This window comes from Botrytis porri, assembly GCF_014898465.1.
Source record: "Botrytis porri strain MUCL 3234 chromosome Unknown BPOR_013, whole genome shotgun sequence".
Classification (NCBI taxonomy): Eukaryota; Fungi; Ascomycota; class Leotiomycetes; order Helotiales; family Sclerotiniaceae; genus Botrytis; species Botrytis porri.
In genome coordinates this window covers 1,163,239-1,183,681 of record NW_024066087.1, presented here as the reverse complement: position 1 = coordinate 1,183,681, position 20,443 = coordinate 1,163,239, and the positions used below count along the sequence as shown (strand labels likewise).

Sequence of the window (20,443 nt, the reverse complement as noted above, 5' to 3'; positions counted from 1 at the left end):
ATTGCATGGCGTCTTAAGGGGCTTGAGACCCCGCCAACGAATCAACCTCTATTGAAATTGTGACGTCTACGCACGTTCACATCTGCGCATCACATCATTGAAGAAGTTCATCACCTAGTGTTTCCCTCTACTTATCTTTCCAGCCGTCATCTTCTCTACGGATTCATCGCTCATTTGGGGCTGCGATAGGGCTTACCGTTGAAGCTGGATCCTTCATCTAATACTTTTACACCATCAAATGATAGCTAGATGTATAGAAGATGAATCGTTTGGAAGCAGCCGCGTTCCACATTCCGCGATGTAGCACACCGTATGGCTGGTCGAGCACCTTTTCGCCTCCTCGATTCGATTGCAAGGCAGGCTGAACAACGCTGTCGCCCCAATTTTGAATCTATATATAGTGTATTAGAAGATTGGCAATTGTAACCGTATGTCCTGTGACAGGAAATCAGGTCGCTGTGACTTTGAGACTGGTCAAAATACGTTAAAAACGCATGTTGAATATTCAAGAAAGGAGTAGCTGGTAACAAGTGGGCGTGATTGAACCTTGTAATCCTTGACCTCGCATTCAGGCAGCAGTTTAAGCATTTAATCTAGGCCTTGCACAGCAAGCTTCAAAATATCTTCACCAATGGAATCCCCGTTACCGGAAGGCCCCAGTTCGAACGTCGAGGTTTTTATAATCCGTAGCGAGTGATCGTTGAGTGAATTTTATACATCACAATGTGCCGGTGTAAGATCCGATGGTGTTCTTGGATGTTTGTTATAAATTGAAGCATTTCAAGGTTAGCTCTTCATTATGGAGTAGAATCCTTGTACTGCTACAGTCAAAACTTATCCATGACTATAAGATTTGTTGATATGTCTCTCTCGGCTCGTCATGTAAGATCGGACCGAGGAGATCAAAGGTAAGGTGACGGAAAGGGAAATTGGGGCAAGATGAGAGATACTGGAAAGGAAACAAATGAGCCTCGAGAAGCCACAAGATTTCCCTTTCTGTCACGGAAGAATGCAAAGACCTTCTGAGAAGGTATCGAGGAAATAAGGATGTTGGTGATCTCCAGGGGTTCCGTGTATGTCTTAAACTGAATTTAGCATCGTAAAATTCCTTTATGGATTCTGGCATGCGGGAGGAAGCCGCAACCGTGAAAAGATCGACGATTAGGCAATTTTTCTAGAATCCATTCACACCTGGCCATCGTTGCAGACTCTCAGTCTCATGGTAGTCAAGGATACCAGGGAAGTAACAAGACAGGGACAAAGAGGAGACAGGCCATGTCCATTAGTCTACAATAATATAAGAATTTTGAAGGAAGGTTCATCTTGACCTTCTGCAAATAGGCATGATCTCCCACGCCTCTTGTTTCAAAGGGAGCTGAAATCCAATGAAAGCAGAACCCACTGCTGACCAACTGCAGATTTTATACGCCTCCTTTTGGGCATGGGAAATGTGTTGGATTGTATTAGTTCAATATACAAGATGACTTTCTGGGAGGCTGAAATGAAATTGATTTGTTTCTTGGGGTCCTTGTTCTCCGTTTTTCTCAGGCTTGCTCTCCTTGACCATGTGGTCGGAGATTTTCTCGGTCGTTGTAACCATCTAGATGGTCAGAAAGACGAAAATCCTTGGAATTTGTCGCTTGAAACTTCTCGATGGCTCCCTAGTGTGAGAATATGAGTGTTACCACCAAAAGCCGAAGATTATTTGATGTCTAAGTAGATTAAATTGATGGATATTACGAAGTACAATAGTGTGTATCATCATCGTGGCTTCGGAGGCCTAAGCCTGTAACATGCATGCCATGTGGAAAACCTAGAAGTGGTCTCAGGTAGGTAGCATCGGCTATTTAGACCTTTTGTCCTCGCAATGGTCGCTCGCTATCCACTAAGACCAAGATATCGTTCGTTATCAAATATATCGATTATATACATTCAACGACAGATTGGTAATCGTGTATGCCGATGTGATCTCGTACAGATTGTACAGTACAGTCAGTGTGATATGATTGTGTATGTGGTATGATTATTGATGTTGCATTGGAATTCTTCGTTTGCCTCGTTTGAAGGTTTTCACAGAGTATTGCTGACGGCGAAGAAATTCTCCCCACATATGGTGGTCATGACGCACGAGTAAGAAAGCTGCGAGCTGCATCTTTTCTCCCACTTTTCATCTCAGTTCGACTAGAACCCACAACTCAGTCAAAAACCCACCAATCCACCAAAACCCCACGAATAGGCGACGATCCGGCCATCGCTTTGATTCTATATTGAAAAATAAATCATTGAATCTTGCTGAATATTGCTGAACTTGGTAATTTTGGTCGGATGATATAAATTATTGCCATTACCTAGTATCTATTGAGCTGAGTGTATAGAGAAAGCCGAAGCTGTCCTTCCGACAATGGCGTTCTGTTGACTTTTTTTTTTGTGCAGGTGGGTTTTTAGTGACAGAGTTCCAGATGGGCTCGGGAAAGGGAAAAATAACATCACAACGCTTTTCTTCATATGGGGTTCATCCTGTGTCTAAAAAAATGTGATGGATTCGAGTATGATACTCAACGGTTTTGACTTCCCCTCCAAGACAAACCTCCCGTTCAGATTGTTCCTGAAGAAAGGTACCCACGAGCAAAACACGCTTTTCATGCTTCATGCAACCCCATAGAATGGTTCAATGGCCGAGGTGTGTGGTGTGGTGGTTGCCGTGGCTGTCTGCATGTGCCTGTACAACGCAATACTCGAACAATCCTATAAATAAGTCCGTTAATGTTTTATGTGTACATACGACATATTGTAATATCATGCATGCATCGATTTGATTGAGCAGGTCTTCGAATCATCGGCGATCAGTTGCGAAATATTGTAGCAATATTGAATCCGGAATTAATGAAATGAGCATAGTGGTAAATTACAAGTATAATTGTTCACAGCCCATCCCATCAAGAGTTTCGAGATAGTGTAGGAAAAATACGAAGCATACGAGTAAAGTAATAGCCGTGAATTTTCACAATGGGTGATAGTTTCCGGGTGTGAGAATCCGAGAGCTTGGATGAGGGATCGGACTACAGTATCATGGAAAGTAGCTTAGAAGGATCTTCAATATTGTGCTCGCTTGTGACGACGCATGTATCAATATTACGAAGTAGATTGGAGGCTTCATACAGGCTTCAAGGTGATTTAAAACTTAAAAGCCTTTTTCTGAAAAATTCTAAACCATAATGATTAGGTATGTTCCATTTTACCAGATAATGAATTGTGTATTGTGTGCATCACTGAAGTGCAACATGGCTATACCGAATGTAGGCTGAATGATGTACAGTACAGGTGTATTGCATGAAATTTAAACCAAGAAAAAGGAAATTTCCACGTGTAGAGGTGTGCATTTGCTAGAACATCACGGCTGTGCTACCACACCGGGCACATCCATATCACTACCATAAAATCACGACCCAACTTCATACCATGAACCCTGAGAAAATGAAGTCAAATGAACCCAGCAAATTAGAAGATCATGATTGCTTAGATTGATCGACAGCAACAAATGGTCAAGGCTTCGGCCACTATGGAGACTCTGAAGATCCTATTGAAATGTCTGGTGAGGTTAGGGGTGTTTATGATCCATGCAATACCTTTGCTCCGTAATCTCCAAACGAGCCCAGCCGCTGACACGCTCGGAGACTAGAACCGGGGCTGTTTCCCTCATAGCATTTCGTTGAAACTTAGAAGGGATACACAAAGACAGCTAAAATTGATAATGAGGACAAGATGCAATCTCTGGAATGGAAGATGGCGGTGGACAGGCCAAGAGCCATTTACCTTTTACCCATTTCATGCTCTTGGTAATACCCGATCTGAAGTAGCTGAGTTGGGGTTTCTGATTTGGGAGGTTGATTTGATAGTACGCTGGTATCGGATCTAGGAGAAAGTTAAAGTGTTGGTACGCAAAAATGTAAGAAAAATAACAGGAAAATACATCGTATTCTCTGAGAACACAAGTAGTTCCGAATGATACCTAGGTATTACTTCATTCGGACCTTGGTACTACCAAAAGTTTCAAGGGTCAAGGGGCTTGGATTGAGAGGGTGGGTTGAATGTGTGCCATTGTGTGGAGAGGTAAATCCACGACAGTGCGGAACTAGATGTGCATCCATCTCAAAGACTTGAACTACTCTTCGGATCTGGATTTCATTAAATTGTTTTTACAAGGAGCGTCGATGCATTTTGCAAATCATCGTCACTCGGCGTTGTAGGAAGATCAATGAAGGAAGAGTGTAACCATAGGAAACATATCAACCGCTGTCAAATTTTCTTTAAATATGTACGGAACATATTCATCGCTTGAAGAAAACTGTGAGTAATCTTCGCTCGAGCAGTAGGTAGTCAGGAGCCAGGGCGTATATGGTTTACAACTTAGGCTCGTCACGCTCCTTAGAGACAATTCAAATTTATTGGTGTGGCTGCATACTAACGTTTGATAATGCAATACTGTACTATCGAACAAAATAGCTATGAAGCTCGCCGATTCGCGCGAGTCGTCAGCACCAAATATGGACTATCGGTCGCACTTGACAGGTTTGTCAGGCTATTAAGCGGCGGTACCCGCCAACTGTTAGCCCATAACAGCTTTCAAGACCAATCCCTAGGTGAATTGACTTGTAGAAGGATGAGTTTTGTAGCTTCTGTAGTTAGTGGACCAGGAAAAAGCAGGAAAATACCTTGTTCAATGAATATGCGAGAAACCTTTTGGTATGCACGACAAACTCTATTGATGAACTTTCCAAATTCCAATTCACCCCCGACGAACGAAAGAAAGCCCACTCTCCACATTATATCAATATAGCCAATCCACGCATGGTAGATCCCAAGAATAATTACCGAATAAATGGGTCATTATTCTTTGTTAGCTAAAAGCTCTCGCAATTGCTTCCGAATCTTGTTGCATTCCCCAAGATGATCCAAATCTCACCGGGGTTGGTCCCATCATGGTATACTTCCACTCTAGAGCCTTCCTTTGTCGAGCCACAATGAGCATTGTCTCTCTTGAGATTTAACACTATTAGTCCTAGTATGATAATGTCCTATGAGTGTGCAATATGCTTTAGCGGACCAAGATAACCATCGACGTTTAGTAGAATATGGACTAGGTAGGACATCAGAATAGAAACGATGGCGCCAGAAGAACAAGGATACCAGGATACCAGGTACATAGTAAGGCATGCTAGGGCTGTAGATGGAGCTGGAGCTGACAGGCATTCATTTTGATCCGGGTTGCCAATGCCCAGGGGGTGGAGCTGCTGGTTGGTGTCGTCGCATGCTCCAGAAAGATTTGTTGATCCCTTTGTGTAGATTATACTTCCTGAAGAAAGCTTTGCCATCTTCCTTGCCACACATCTTAAATCGTTCTCGAAAGAACCAACGTCAATCAACAATTGTTTAGACTTGTCATACTTCTTTCCCTCTTTTCTCTCTCATTTCTTAACGACCATTTTCTTGGCCACAAACTCGCTGTTGAAGAATTGTAATCATCGTTTATAACTTCCAATATCTCAACGTCCAACCCTAAAAAATAGAATTTCTAGACTGTCCTCTTGTGGCGTGAATTTCTCTTCTCTCATTCGTCGTCAGGGCTATTCAACTCCCACGGGCTGCTTAGTTTCCCCAAGAAGCATTGTTTCTCTCCGCTTGGAATTACCTGGCACAAGTAGTCAGTTCTTTCTACCACACCTCAAGCCACAGATTCCCTTCGATTCACCTATCCTCCTGCATATTACATACTTGAGGATCAATAATAATGGGCTCGTGAAGTCCCTGAAATCGATGCGCAACTGGATTTAATGCGTTTTCTTGCCGCTCGACTGTCCCCAGACCAATCTTCGACGCCAATAGAAAGTGCCGCAGCCTTCTTAATTCGATTTCATCAAACGCAATTCCGTTGTCAGCTCGCTCCTTCGGATTCAATCCACCTTTGGGGTATCTTTTAACTAGATTCGAAAAGCATCAAGTAGTGAATGTTTGTATAATTATACCCTGATCTTCAGAGATAAAACTTTTCCTTCTTGGTGGTATCAACTATCGTCGGAGTCGTGGAAAAGTTTAGTTTTGGCGACAAACAGTTATTTTTTTGAAGGAAGATATTCACTGGCACTCGACTTTATACGCGAAGATAGCCTCGATTGATGGCAGTCTCTGTTCAAGGTCCATTCAGCTCCAAGTCCAGTCCCTGGAGTATGGCCGATTTACCACATCACAACTTTTCAAGAGGAAATCCAAATCAGATATCCCCAATGGCCTACCCATATCATACCATGAATCAAGGTCTCGACCAAAACATGATCCCCAGTTACGATCATCATATGGAACCAATTCGATCTCACTCACCTTTACATGGACAAGGGCCATCTCCATCTACCAGGGAACTTGAAGCTTCTTCCTTATCCAAAGCGACAAAAGAATCCAAAGCAAAAAGATCAATGTCTACTCCAAATATCAGAACCTCTAACAACACTGATGCGGCTGCCTTGGCCTTGGTTAATGATAAGAGAAGAAACAAATTAGGTTATCATAGAACGTCGGTAGCTTGTGGTAAGATTCATTCTCGTCCATCGAAGACAGATACGATCTATCTTTTGAGACGAAATGAAGAATTAATGAATATGCTAACTGATCGTCATAGGTCACTGTCGTCGACGCAAGATTAGATGTATACCAGCTCCAGCAGATCCTCAAAATCGATGCTCAAATTGCATTAGATTAAAAAAGGAATGCAATTTCTATCCAGTTGACCAACAACCTCAGCCAGAACCTAAGCGTCGAGGCTCCAAAGCCCCAAGTGGAACAGGAGGAACCTCTCAATCATCTTCACCGTCAATTTCATCTAGCCAGATACCGGACATGCAGCCTAATCTTCCTTACCATCTGAGCATGCCATCAATCCAGAACCTAGGAGGATCTCAGGTCAAAAAAGAAAGGAACGAAAGCTTTTCTCCCGATAACAAGGGTATGTAATTTGACTTTCGTGTATTTTCTTACTAACGGTTCCCCAGTCGTCACTTCATCACGGAACTTCGACTATAATGGAGGTCACACAGCTTGGATGGCACCAGAAATCTCTCCAGGTACCAAACCTCCAGCAGACATGTCTGGAAATTACTGGCCTGCCTCCCAAGAATCTCCAATGACTGCAGGGTTCTCGCCTTACACCACCCCTAACATGCACCTGGCCAATGCGCAAAACTGGCAAAGTAGAGGCCATCATGGTCAGCCCGAAACAAATCCAAGAGAGCCTGAATGGCCAGCACCACAGCGATCTGTTTCGTATAGCAACTTGGAAGGAATGCAGAATAGTCATCAACATTCCGCTTATGGACTTCCTAACCCGTCGGAGTCATACGCTTCTGCGAGAACCCGCGCTTCTAACGGTGCAATATACCCACCCAACATCACGACTACACATCCACATTCCGCCGCCGAAATCTCATCCGCGTCAACAATTGGAACAGCCTACACACATTCTGCAACTCCAATGTCGGCGGGACCTTACACAGGCTGGAATCAACCGTATACTGGCGGTTATGCGAAAGTCTCACCTGGAGTTGATACATATGCTTCTTGGAATGGCGCTCAAGGAGGACAGCGCATTGTAGAAGAAGAAGAAAGTGTGGGAGGATATGGCGGATATAGCAATTCTGGAGGCGGGGTCTATTATGCTGGCCAGCCACATGCAGCAGGCCGTTAGCGGGAACAAGGAATACATTTCGATCGAACAGCAGCACATCGCGGATCACGGTTACGTTTCTGGATTATTGGCGCATGGAATTGGTTGTTCTTCCGGCATATATTGACTGTTCGATACAACAGATTTTGCGATTGGGGTAAAATCTGGGCGGGGAAAAGCGAAAGCGATAAGGGCTTTCGCCAGGCGCGATTATAAATGTAACCTCGCTCGAGGACCTGAATGAACAAGATGGAAAGCGCCTTTTTGTATATACTGGACACCGAAATTTTGGGAATTTCTTTACTCGGAACATTGCGGTCATCATCATGCGAAACGATATTAAATGGACTGGTTTGGAGACTGGTTTTCACTATAATTCTTTTCAGGAGGAAAAAGAGACAGCGATTTTTTTTACTGATTTTGCTTTTGGTTTTTTGATATCATAAAGTGGGATGCATCTAAGTAATCTCACGACGGCGGGGGATTTTCCATGCACACCTTAGACAAATGAACAGGAAGGAAAAGATATTATCAGAAAAGACAGGGATTGAGAAGTTTGCTTCATCTCTGGGCATTTTGTATGAATGTAGCGATACATGGATAGGATTGAGTCTATCACTCACTGGTTTTATCCATTCGAAAAAACACGAAGATCCAAAAAATGAGCGTCAGATCGTCCCTATATGTGAAGTCATTGAAATGAAATACCTGACCATATTGAAGTCACGAATCTAGATTTATATTGGCGGCGCGCAATTGTGAGACTGTCTGTGCCTCAGGCACCCAGCTAGGACCATGAGTGGTGTCGTGCTCTAAACTCATCATCATTCGCTGTGAACTTCTCCAACAAACATATCAATTTATGTGATACGGGCAAAAGCCTTCAACCAATCCCCCTGTACCCCGTACAACTACCTGCTCCGTACTTCCTACTTTACCTAGGTACTTACGATATGTCTACTCACAGATTGAGCCGATTCGTCGGTATGTTCGAGGTATTTCTCCAGTCTCATCTACCTCTACCGGTGCTAGAGTATTTCTATACTGTGTACAACTTCCATTATCACTATGAATACCCTGCTGAATGTTCTGGAGCCACATCCGGAAGATAGATTACATTTACGCTTACATAGAGCGAGATCCGTTATTTTAACGGCGCAAGAGTTTGTCTCCTCTTACTTCCCCTTCTAGCCTCGAAATGAGCAACAAGTAGCGCGGAAATCTGTACATGTACGCACTGGCTGACGTGTTTTAAAAATGATACAGACTTGTGGAAATTCGAGCCGCACAAAGGACCTTCGAGGGAGCATATATAAGGACTGCTTTGGGACAATTTAGTTTCGCTTTGGTAGTATTGAAAATCTTCACGGCCGAATTTTACAGTATTGGGGCCTTATTCGCGACATATGGAGCCGGAATCTTAATGGTCAGCTTGTATAGGAGATATGAGGGCAACAGGCAATTCTTCAGCGAAATAGATGGGGATGGCATGGGAAGGAAAAAATTTAGGACCAGTGGGAACGCTGTGGTTGTTTTGACGACGCTGAGTCTTGTGGCTTATGTTTTACTGATTGGATTGACCATAAGGCTCGAGACCTGAAGTCCATGATTGAGCTGACTACATGTGCGGCATAATCAATGGAACATACATATATTCCACGCGGCACAGGGGCCGTTTTGGGGTCTAGAGATGAGATGATCAATATTATGGCTCGGATCGGTTGATACAGTCAAAGTCAAGGAGGACAGAAGGGCCATCGAAATTCGGCATTGATTGGACCCATATTTCAGAAACAGAATCCGACGCGGCATACCCTTTCAATCCAATCCTATGTGAGGATCGCGACAGTTACTTTTTCAAACATACGAGAAGTTGATCATCTACACTACTGCCTAAGACTTTCCGCGATGGATGTATTGGAGGCAAATTTGCCGGATGTCTTATTGCGAATGCGATCAAACAAGCAAACAAAATCTTTCACTTTATGATCGTCATATACCATTTTCGGAAGCAAGCAAGCTTATCTAGCGGATTTCCGAGGATTTCTGATCTGATAAGCATCACCTCAAGTTAGCTTGCCTATATGTTACCCTCCGGTCCAGGGAACATATGTCAAGAAAGGAATTCCTGATGATCATTATTAGGGAATGATTCTGCAACATATTACACGTAACCTCAATGCATGAAGCTGTTAACCGTGGTTTAAGCCTTGGTTCCAGTCGGAACACGCCCATTGTTGACCACTAGTGGCGGGGATATCAGTCGCTAGACTTTCTCTTTGACCGCTGAAATAGGGAATTTTTGAGGAAAAAACTCTCCAAGAACAGAACGCGTCAGTGTCTAGCAGGTTTCTCTTTGAACTGGGAGGGGATGAAGTGATAGCCCATCGTCCACACTCTATACCTGATTCGATCGACTGCAAGATTGTTGTTCCTGGATCATTTTAGTCTGAGGAAGCTAGACTAGATAGCGCCAACACGTATTTGTACGATGCTGATATCCGACCGCACTAAACATCAAATTGCAGCTCGCATCTATGGTAGCACCGGCTACCATTACACATCTCTTCTGAATCATCCTTAGAAAATTATTTCTTTCTCGTCCCGCATCTCTTTTAGGGTGTTCTTTGGCCAGGTTGCGATCTTTTAGCAGTTCTCTTTTCAAGACTCTTTTCGTACATTTCCCAATCGCTCGGTTTTTATAAAAGCGGAGGACCGGGAATCTTAGTGAGACGCCAAAATTGGGACTTGGACTAATATTTGTTTCATCCTGATTGACACCTGCAGTCATGTACGAATTAAGGTAGATGGATGCCAGGGCCGTTTTGACGTAATCCCCGTGTCGGGTACTGCAACATGTCTCATAGTGTCATTTTCCGAGGTGACAGAATTGACAGCCATCACAAATTTAGAACACAACAGTTGCTTTAAAACCACGAGGCTACTTTGCGCCGCTACGCACGATAACTCCTATGAATCTTACACGGAGTTTGTTGAGGTAACTTCAAAGATACCAAGACACATGAACACGAGTCATTTCATTCATGTTAACGACTCGCGACCATAAGTCGTGATGCCAGCATGGATTGGGAAAAATGAGGAATACTGAACATGTCTGCTGGTGCATGGAATCCCGGCTTCATGCAAGTTCCAACCCATATCAACCGATTTGCGCTGGGTTGGGGGTGCTCGGACTCTCCTATCATGTCGCTGCAGTGGCAATCTCCAATGGCAAGCATATCTACAGTGGTTGTAAATCCGGGAAAAGTGCTTTACAGGCAGCTCAACATCAATAACATCATTGTGATATTCAATCGAATATATTACTCAACTTGGTACATCAGGACTTCTTGTTCATAACAGCACTTTTCGGTTCATTTGCTACAACTATGGATAGCCCTTTCGCGTTTGTTGGGTCTAGTAAGATATATATCTAGTTAGTTCTAGCTATGATGGAACTGTATATCAATAGTTTAAGTTCATGATCGTATCTCATATTTAACGCGATTGAAACTACACATCGTAGTTCTATTCTATCTTCTCACTTAGTGATCGGTTGAAATACTTTCAGCAGTCAGTCTGCGGCCTTTCCAGGCCAAGTTCCAGTGCCTTGCATGATTGTTACACGGCAGAAGTGACAATTTGACCGTCAGGTCGACTTCTCGCAAACTGCACCCTGCCTGCATAATATCCTTCTCCCGTAGTTGTCTACAATTCATATTAGCCATCCAGAATTCTTCCGATACCATCAGTCCCCGACTCATTCGCCGAAGGTGTATCATGCAGGCCAAGTGCCGGCAGGAGCAGTTCTTCATATAGCATCGACTTCGGCATTCAATTCAGCAGTTTCCTCACTATATCAAACGCTTCATACTTTCCTTTGGAGGACTATCCATAGTGAAGGTTTCTCCTCGTGTCCAAAAATCGAATTTAAAGATTATTAAACTCACAAAAACACAGCAACAGAGAAGAAAGTTTGTTTAAGCAGGGTGAGCATGCCAAGATTCAGTCAGAGTAGAGCTGGTGTATGGCTTTGAAACTAAATGTTTTACAGTGAAAAATACCACGCCAGGTGCCTACAGCATTGACTCTCAGATGAACAGGATCCCTTTCATAGACCGATGCTCTGTGATTCTGTCCAAGTTTGGAAGATGTCAGTCCTCTCAATATTCAAATTCTGTATAAGGGCGGAGATTCTACAACTATTTGGACTACGTCCTAGAAGTCTTACGGCAGTACCTTGAATCCCCTGCGCGAAGGTCTTGTGGTGGAGTCTGATCATTCAATACCTAGGTATCTTGGGTATGCAAACTTCCACATAGACTGACCCGTGCTCCACAAGGTCCTCTCATAGAAACTACTTGAAGACAGGTGACTGATTATGGCTTGTCTGAAGGAGGTTGTAAGATTGGGGTGAGCATAGGTCTTGGTTACTTATTGCAGAGTCAGAGGAAATATTAACAGTCGGAGAGCACGCCTGATCATCTGTACCGCCATTTACGGTGATGATTGCGACTGGGTTACACAAATATTTGGTACTAGTTATCAACATATGAGGCGAATTGAACAAATGGACATTGCCAGCACGGGTTTTGGTCAACATGGCAAGTCTTTCACCATCCCTTTCTCCATTGCTCCATCTTCTTTGGCATTGCTTCGTCGGCAATGGATTTACAGAGACAGGCAACTTACAGTTCAACAAAGTCGGATAACTTGACAGGTTTGAAAGAAGTGCTCACATGCTACACTCTGGTTCCGACAATAATATCTCAAATTATTGGGCATCACGTATACACGTGATTGACATCGCCACGAATTTAATGTTACAACACAAAACTTCTATAAGCTTGAGGCGCGTAACACCTAAAGTTTAATTCACTTTTGACTGTCACGACATATCCTTTTCTTTTTAAGTTCCGAGGGGTTCTTTGTACACATATCAATTTATAAATCGGGGACCTCATGATAAGGTCGCCGACCTCCCACGAGGTACCAGCAAACTTTGGCCAATCAACATCATTCAGCTGCAAATTGACGCTTGTCGCAAGCGCTTGCTCTGCGGCGGGAGGTTATTGAACTCACTATAGCAGCATCGGAGTGAGCTTTTTTCCACTGATAAGCGCTTGTCCTTAAATCAACGAACAACGAACAAACACAGGAACAGCGATACATCGGTACTTACTCAATGATACTGTGAGCCTCAATCCGTCTATCCCTTCTCACGTGCACACCCTTGTATCACGCTATCGATTACCAACCCAACAAGGCTGAAAATTTCATCATCATTAATCTGCCCCTTGGCTCAACATCCATTACGATGTCGGCACTGCATGCAAGCTGAGATATTTCTGAAACGCCATCAATCACCGTCTAAGAATACACGGCTTAGAATATGTTTCTTCATCGTTGTGGAACTTATGCTCGAAGAGGCGTACTGATCATCAATTAAGGTGCTTTTTAGTGTGTAATATTGACGTTTCGAAATCGTCACACGTCCAATCTATATCTCGATCCTTGAGATCAATAGTCTGCTTATGGGTCTATAGTCACTAAGAATTACTGAAAGACTAGGGTAGTGAATTATGAATCGATCACGACCTTCACTGAATATACTCGAGGTGCCATTGTTCAATATCATTATCACAACTGAGTTGGATTGTTACTTTTCTTAGCTGAGCAGATATCTTGCACTCAGTTTGTTGAAACTATTCGCGCGATTGACAAATGGAAGAGGAAAAAATGGAATGTCACCCGTTGAAAAGTCCAGATCTTCAAGTTGGAGTACGAGATCGCGGTCTGTCCAATATTGATTGAGCTGGTCCACATTACAGTTGGTACTCGCAGGAAACACGTCGATTCGACAAATGGCAGTGAGTGATGGGCGCCGCCCAGAAATTTTGTGGTAGCGGGTATATCCGCTAAGGAAACCACTTTGTGATAGGCACCATCTAGAGCTGGTGCACAGCCATTTCATGATCGGGCGACTTCCTTTTTTGGATATCCCATTGCTACCGGTTCTATTTTCACACGGCACGTCAGCGTTTTCTTCTCATCTTGATCATGGGCTTGTTCCCTTTAAGCACAGTAAGCATTGAAAATTCTACTAGAGACAATCCCTGGCTGCTTACAGGTTGAAAACGATGGAATTAAACAGCAGGTTAGATGACTAATACTAGCCCTACAGGCTTGCTCCAGGAGCTTCAAGAGACGTTGAATCTACTTGGATCCAACATGGCCAACACTCTCTCTTTCCGGCAATCATCTTGAAAATTTATGGCTGTGCCTCCAAGTTAAGGTATCGCCAATAGTAGCTTACTTAGAGCTCTATCAGGTCACAGGCTACTATTAGCCTGAGCGCTTTTTTCCTTTTAACCCGTCTTGCTCCGAGTCCTTTGAACTTGTACATATAGAAATGGGCAGTTGCCTTCGGTTGTTTCTTGTAACTGTCTCTATATAAAACCGAGTACTCAAAATTTCAACACTATGGCATATAACCGACAGGTTGAGGCCTTCAGAGAAGAAGAATACCCTATGATGAAAGGTGATTTTACACAAAGATTCTGAGCTGATAGAACCCCCAATCGCTAAATTACAACAGGGAAAACGTATCTTGACCATGCGGGCACAAGTAAGACTTTAATATTCCACTGCTGTTACCCCTTTGATTTCAACTTATGATTTCTGATATTCGGTCTTACTGCTCATCGGACAGCCAGATTTATACTTCTGGTCCTGCATAATTATCTAAATTACGGAGTGCTAATCATGATGCATGTAGCTGTATATGCGAAGTCTTTGATTGACAAATTTTCCAAAGAAATGGTGGGAAATCTCTTTGGAAACCCACACTCGGCATCAGCCCCGGCGCAACTTTCGGGGCATGTCGTCGACTCCGTGCGTGAAAAAGCATTGAGATTTCTTGGGGCCGATCCTGCTCATTTTGACCTTGTCTTCACTGCAAATGCTACTGCAGCGATCAAATTGGTCGCAGAAAGTTTCAGAGACTTGGCGCTAGAGAGTTCGACCTCGGGATCATTTTGGTACGGCTATCATAAAGATGCTCATACGAGTCTCGTTGGCCCGCGCGAACATACCAATGGACAGCATCACTGCTTCACAAGCGACCAAGAAGTAGAAGACTGGTTACTTGGCTACAGATCTCTTCCGGGAAGAAGGGAAGATGATGAAACGCCAGGAATTCTTGCATTTCCGGGGCAATCAAATATGACTGGTCGTCGACTACCTCTCTCCTGGAGTAAAAAATTACGGAGATCGACTCGCATTTCACATCAGAATACCTATTCTCTCTTAGACGCTGCAGGCCTTGCGACAACAACTCAGCTTGACTTCAGTGATCCCGACGCGTCTCCTGATTTTACCGTCCTTTCGTTCTACAAAATATTTGGCTTCCCCGATCTAGGAGCTCTGATAGTTCGCAGGAAATCGGCACATATCCTGACTTGGCGTAAGTACTTCGGCGGCGGTACAGTATCGTCTCTAACCGTAATACATGAGGCATCTTACCACAGGAAAGATGCCACGATTCATGATGGATTAGAAGATGGTACATTACCATTTCATTCGATTATTGCACTGGGGTGTGCCATCGATGTGCACCATAATCTATATGGCTCAATGGCCAACATCTCCAAGCATACGATGTTCCTCACTCATCGCCTCTACGAAGGCCTATCAAACATTCGCCACTCTAATGGTCGGCCTGTTTGCGAAATATACCATGACGCAACTAATACCCACCCTTACACAGATGCCGCCATCCAGGGCGCTACTGTAGCATTCAATATCCTACGGTCGGACGGTAGTTACGTGTCGTATTCGACAGTAGAACGATTAGCCAACCAGAAAGACATATACGTAAGAGCTGGTGGGCTTTGCAACCCTGGAGGCATCGCAAGTTATCTCAAGGTAGCACCTTGGCATTTCAAGCGAGCTTGGTCAGCCGGTCATCGCTGTAGTGAATCTGACAATACGGAGATAATCAATGGAAAGCCTACGGGCGTGGTACGAGCCAGTCTGGGAGCTATGTCGATCCTTTCCGATGTCGATATATTCCTTGCATTTATGCTGGAAACATTTGTTGAAGACATAGGGCAGACTGTTATCATTACGGCGCAGCCGCGGAAGACATTGCCAATACTCAGAAGTCAGGAGGGTGTTGGTCCGGTTGTCGTGAAAGTACCCGGAAATTGGCCTATCAGAGAGCTTTTTCCCGTCAACACGGAATTGGAACAAAACTCGAGAGAACAGCCGCTAAGACGATATGAGATGTACAGTTATGAGATTGATCGAGGGAGACCACGGACAAGCCATTCAACAACTTACCATTCCCCAGTTCATCATCTTTCAACCGGATCGAATGATAGTGCGATAGTGATGTCGGCAACAGAAGTGAAATATTGGGATGATATTAATAAAGGAGGGGCCCACGAAACTTGGCCCGGAAAATGGGAAAGAAGGCATTCGAATGAAAATGAAAAGGCGAAATCAAAATCGGAGTCATGGCCGACGGAAGAAAAGGGAAAAAATCCGGAAAAGACGTTATCGAAAGCCAAGAGTTTTTGGGGCTTGAATAAAGTCGTCAAGGGCAGGACCAAGGGGTGATCATCCTGTTCTTAGTTGTATTGCATTTCAGGGTTGGTTCCGACTGCTTGGAACGATCATTTTAAAAAGTTTGGTGGGGTCAAGGGTGTGGTGATTGAGGAGGCGCTGAGGAAGATGATTGTTGGTGAGATGATGCGTAGATACATCATCATGTATATGGTCGTGCAATGGTGATTTGTTATACGTTAGGTTGCTGTTGTGTGTTGTTTGCCGTGCGCGAAGACTGCATATGCACGATACTGCTTCTTGGATTTAGTATATACATATTTAGTTTTCACAAACAGGCGCTCCTAGATTTCGATATCTAATATCATCGTCTGATCTTTGGTGAGCTTATGTGCGTTTGTGTAACTGGATCTTGTCGTACGCGTGCAGCCTATTTAGGAGGAAGGTGAGCCAACCATTGTTATTGCATGCGTATTAGTATGCATGTCAAGAAGTATCTATATAAATAACATAATATATCGCTATATCCTACAGTATCCTGCACATTGTTCTAGATGCAGATTACTGGGCATTAGATCCAGTTTCAGTTTTAGCATTTCTGCTTCTGACGGCCTTTCTTCTTGGTGAGTAGATAATTTTTACTCGTGCGAATTTAGTGTTATGTATGTAGAACTACTTGTTAGTTTGTCCGAACACGATACAGTCAGGACTTAGGGAAGAACCCTAAGCTTACCGTGATAAGTACATGTATTGTACGTGAACTTATGATTCCACATGGTACTTATTCCTCATAATTAGCATTTTATTCATCTGCTTCATATGATAAGCACTTTCTGATGTAATTTACCAGGATCGGAGTTGTTTCTCTTCCTTTCTCCGAATTTTACTTTGAGTTCTGACGTCATGTTTTTCTGCGAGGCGATCACAAGACTAAATGTTGGATGCCGAATGTAGTATATCAGACTAGATCACACATATCATGTATCAACAATTGTTCTCACCATCACCATCAATCACCATCCCGTCAATATACATAGCCAATGTTTCTACACGACGAACCCGAACCATACGACATTAAAGCCCGAGAACTTCACTCGTCCAGCTATCCATTCATCTTCTCCCCTATATCGCCTATATTTCAGCCCAACAATCGGCTATCCAGTCATAGTCCTCGTAACTACTACTTCGCCACTAAAAATCTACAGTCGCATCCCCAGGAAAAATTTGCTCACAAATCACAAACCGTCTATCTACGCCCCCAAGCCTCAAGATTGCCGTCCTGCACACGGGCTGGGTTAAGACAACGGTTCATGTGCTTTTAGCCTATCTTTCCCTTCTAGGCTTTGTCTGGAATGTAGATATACGGATTTGGATGTAAGATAAATCGTCAGCTATACAGGCTTCGGGTTGAGAATTGAAAGAAATGGGTTAAGGGCTATCTGATTGGTATTTTTGAGCACCACCACGCACACACTTCCCGCGGAGAAAAATTCGTATGGCTTGGGGACCTTGAATAATCATGTTATCGTGGATTCATGATGTGTGCATTGTGGATGTACGGTGTGATTTGAAAATTGGTTTGGGTTCGGGGTAAGCTTATGGTGGTATCAATATATATTCAGGTGGTAATATTCATGAAGATCCATGTCTCTTCACCGGTATATCAGAAGTTGGAACCGCTACCCAATGACTCGGGCATAGTGATACCAGATTGGGAAAATTGCACATGGCGAGCAACACATGATGTGAGAAGTGCTGAGGTGAAAAGTCGAGATGCATGAAGAATAGTGTTTCAATATTCTGCATGGGGTAATGTGGTGAGGAATGGAGTTTTTCCGCAGCAGAACATTCTGGAGGTTTGGCGAATCTTGTGTCGTAAGGTTGGGAAAGAGCCAAGATGGCTAAAAGTTGTTGATGATGCAGAACAAAGTTAGACTCGGGAGATGCGCGACGAGGTGTGCTCGGGAGATGCAAGTCGGGAGATGGATTGGGGTTTACCCCGCATTCTTTCACAGTATCATCACATGGCTATCACATTTTTGTTATGCGATACATCTTGTATGCAGGGCGAGAATGATCATCACTGGGAATGGTCTAGGTATGATGTTCATCGCATAATAAAATCACGATTGTCTGGCACTGCATAGTCTCCATGGAGTGGTGTATGAGGTAGCATACCTCATAACCCAGGTGTCAAAATGCAAGCCATACATCCGAAAAGCTGATATCTCGATGTCAGATCACCAGACGAGTTCCGAACGAGATGTACAAAACTTAGATTCGTAATGAATCAGAGAAGTTTTGATTACATCCAAAAATGTTTTTAGTTGATATCGAATATCGAAGGAAGCACCTGAATGCAGTCAACAAATTTTTAGATCCAAAATTGTGAAAAACATTGATTTACTCATTGATTGTCGTGCAGATATAGACCTAGGTTTTAACTAGCTAACTATTATATGATAATCCACTTGACGAACCAGTCACCATGAAATGAAAAGAGCCACCCTGATTTCATACCCACGCTAAAAACAATGTGTAAAAGTGCAACGCCAGAGCAAGAATGAGCCCTTCAGAGTGAGCCCATGAGCATGTCTTGAAGATATTCTCATAACCATCCATCCATAATACCCTCTGCAAAATCCCACAAAGATCATCCCAACCCCAGTGCTTCAAGCCCTTTCAAACGATCATAATGGCGCATAAAGCCATAGCGATTACAGCAAATGCTGGAATGCTCAAGCCTGTACCAGCGTTGCATTCTTGATTTTGGTAAGGTGAAGAACCGCAGTCATTTTGACGTGCTGCTAAGAGCTCAGTTTCAGCACGGTTGCTGAGTTCAACAAAGTTGACGGGGGAATCTTGACGCTTCTCAGTAAGTTGGATAAGATTGATGGGAGCATCTTGGGGGTTGCAAGAGCGGACGGATCTGTACTTGGTGGTTTCGCGGTTACTCAGTTCGACAAGGTTGATTGGAGAGTCTTGACGCTTCTTGGGGAGTTGAACAAGGTTAACTGGGCTGTCGCGCTTTGGAAGTTGAATCAAATCAATGGGACCATCGCGCTTCTCACTAAATCATCAAGGGAGTTAGCGATTGCTCATCTTGAAACCCACTCAGAGGAGTAAGAGGATTATAATCTGAATTATCAAGAATAGAGAATGCAAAATATCATATGTGGACTTATGAAGCCTGAAGTTGGCACCAGGCACTGTGAAATACAACCCATTTTAGGTACTTACGGAAGCTGAATCAAGTCAATAGGACCATCACGCTTGTTGCTAAGCTCAACAAGATTAACTGGAACATCTTGAGCAGCACGAGCGTACTCAACCGCTGCGCCCATTGGAGTAGTTACCGGAGTTGGTACAGCAAAGCTTAGAGTAGCGAAAGTGAGGAGGGAGAGCTTCATGATGCTTGCGATATGCATTTTGATGGTAGGACTTTTGAAAAGTTGATTTTGCGATATGATGTTAAAGTGCGTGTAAAGCGCGTGGAATTGTTGGATTGTAGTGGAAGAATTGTTGTTGAATTCTTGTTGTTTTGAGACGGGAGGTTGAAGTAGAGAGATTTGGAAAAGGCTTATATAAAAGGTGAGAAGCTAGTTGTGGTCTGAAGATTAGAAGGATAGTTGATGATATTGAGCCAGTTGGGGAGGAACGTGGACAGAGAATGGCCAACAAGGTAGATACTGCGGATAGGACCAACAGTGGCAGTGAATATTGTACGATACATCAAGGTGAATAGAGAATACGGTCCTGAGAAAACGTTTTCAATGTCAGCTCACCGTCAGTGTAAGAAGGAACCAAGATATAACTTCATAGCGGGCCATTAGCCGATTCCATATCATTGTCTCACCTGTTTATATCCACATTGAGCTTATCTCCTTATGGGAACACTGGCGATTTCCAACCAGCATTTGTAATGATTCACAGAAGTCAATTGAGACAACTACTAATTAGCAATCCATTCACTCGAATGCTTTAGAATGATTCACAAGAAGCAGGCAATGGATCGTGACTCCTTCCTGGTGGTGAACAGCATTTGGAGATTCCGCTTTGCAATTGTCACATTGAGATCTTGCACTTATTTTTTATCGTCTGGAAATGGACTGACAATAATTGAGAGCATTTTGAGTGGAAACTCGCAGATGATGGTAAGTTGTC

The 20,443-nt window shown here is 43.5% G+C and overlaps 6 protein-coding genes across 6 annotated transcripts; 3 read left to right on the top strand and 3 right to left on the bottom strand.

The window, feature by feature from the left end:
* Positions 1 to 226: 226 nt before the first annotated feature.
* Positions 227 to 588, bottom strand: EAF01_009260 (uncharacterized protein; the record flags this gene model as incomplete). Its single annotated transcript, XM_038917516.1, has 2 exons — positions 227 to 391; positions 484 to 588. 2 exons carry the CDS (start codon positions 586 to 588, stop codon positions 227 to 229), a joined length of 270 nt encoding a protein of 89 aa, XP_038767121.1.
* A 4,778-nt stretch (positions 589 to 5,366) lies between these two features.
* On the top strand, positions 5,367 to 8,353 carry EAF01_009259 (uncharacterized protein). Its single transcript, XM_038917515.1, has 3 exons — positions 5,367 to 6,579; positions 6,671 to 6,994; positions 7,041 to 8,353. Exons 1-3 carry the CDS (start codon positions 6,174 to 6,176, stop codon positions 7,730 to 7,732), a joined length of 1,422 nt encoding a protein of 473 aa, XP_038767120.1. The 5' UTR covers positions 5,367 to 6,173; the 3' UTR covers positions 7,733 to 8,353.
* Positions 8,354 to 8,664: 311 nt separating this feature from the next.
* Positions 8,665 to 9,853, top strand: EAF01_009258 (uncharacterized protein; the record flags this gene model as incomplete). Its single annotated transcript, XM_038917514.1, has 3 exons — positions 8,665 to 8,706; positions 8,807 to 8,874; positions 8,978 to 9,853. The coding sequence occupies 3 exons, from the start codon at positions 8,665 to 8,667 to the stop codon at positions 9,309 to 9,311; spliced, it is 444 nt and encodes a 147-aa protein (XP_038767119.1). The 3' UTR covers positions 9,312 to 9,853.
* Positions 9,854 to 11,051: 1,198 nt separating this feature from the next.
* On the bottom strand, positions 11,052 to 11,430 carry EAF01_009257 (uncharacterized protein; the record flags this gene model as incomplete). The annotated part of the gene is made up of 2 exons (XM_038917513.1): positions 11,052 to 11,128; positions 11,277 to 11,430. The coding sequence occupies 2 exons, from the start codon at positions 11,428 to 11,430 to the stop codon at positions 11,052 to 11,054; spliced, it is 231 nt and encodes a 76-aa protein (XP_038767118.1).
* An 847-nt stretch (positions 11,431 to 12,277) lies between these two features.
* On the top strand, positions 12,278 to 16,800 carry EAF01_009256 (uncharacterized protein). Its single transcript, XM_038917512.1, has 5 exons — positions 12,278 to 12,745; positions 12,831 to 13,795; positions 13,896 to 14,252; positions 14,310 to 14,339; positions 14,490 to 16,800. Exons 3-5 carry the CDS (start codon positions 14,195 to 14,197, stop codon positions 16,331 to 16,333), a joined length of 1,932 nt encoding a protein of 643 aa, XP_038767117.1. The 5' UTR covers positions 12,278 to 12,745; positions 12,831 to 13,795; positions 13,896 to 14,194; the 3' UTR covers positions 16,334 to 16,800.
* A 2,161-nt stretch (positions 16,801 to 18,961) lies between these two features.
* EAF01_009255 (uncharacterized protein) lies at positions 18,962 to 19,707 on the bottom strand (the record flags this gene model as incomplete). Its single annotated transcript, XM_038917511.1, has 2 exons — positions 18,962 to 19,349; positions 19,520 to 19,707. The coding sequence occupies 2 exons, from the start codon at positions 19,705 to 19,707 to the stop codon at positions 18,962 to 18,964; spliced, it is 576 nt and encodes a 191-aa protein (XP_038767116.1).
* Between the last annotated feature and the right edge of the window lie 736 nt (positions 19,708 to 20,443).

Bases quoted from the DNA above. Each gene is read 5' to 3' on its own strand.
- EAF01_009259 (XM_038917515.1), top strand. From the start codon at position 6,174: ATGGCAGTCTCTGTTCAAGGTCCATTCAGCTCCAAGTCCAGTCCCTGG. The intron at 6,580-6,670 runs GTAAGATTCATT...TGATCGTCATAG, and splicing joins TAGAACGTCGGTAGCTTGTG to GTCACTGTCGTCGACGCAAG. The intron at 6,995-7,040 runs GTATGTAATTTG...ACGGTTCCCCAG, and splicing joins CTTTTCTCCCGATAACAAGG to TCGTCACTTCATCACGGAAC.
- EAF01_009256 (XM_038917512.1), top strand. From the start codon at position 14,195: ATGGCATATAACCGACAGGTTGAGGCCTTCAGAGAAGAAGAATACCCT. The intron at 14,253-14,309 runs GTGATTTTACAC...AAATTACAACAG, and splicing joins AGAATACCCTATGATGAAAG to GGAAAACGTATCTTGACCAT. The intron at 14,340-14,489 runs GTAAGACTTTAA...TGATGCATGTAG, and splicing joins TCTTGACCATGCGGGCACAA to CTGTATATGCGAAGTCTTTG.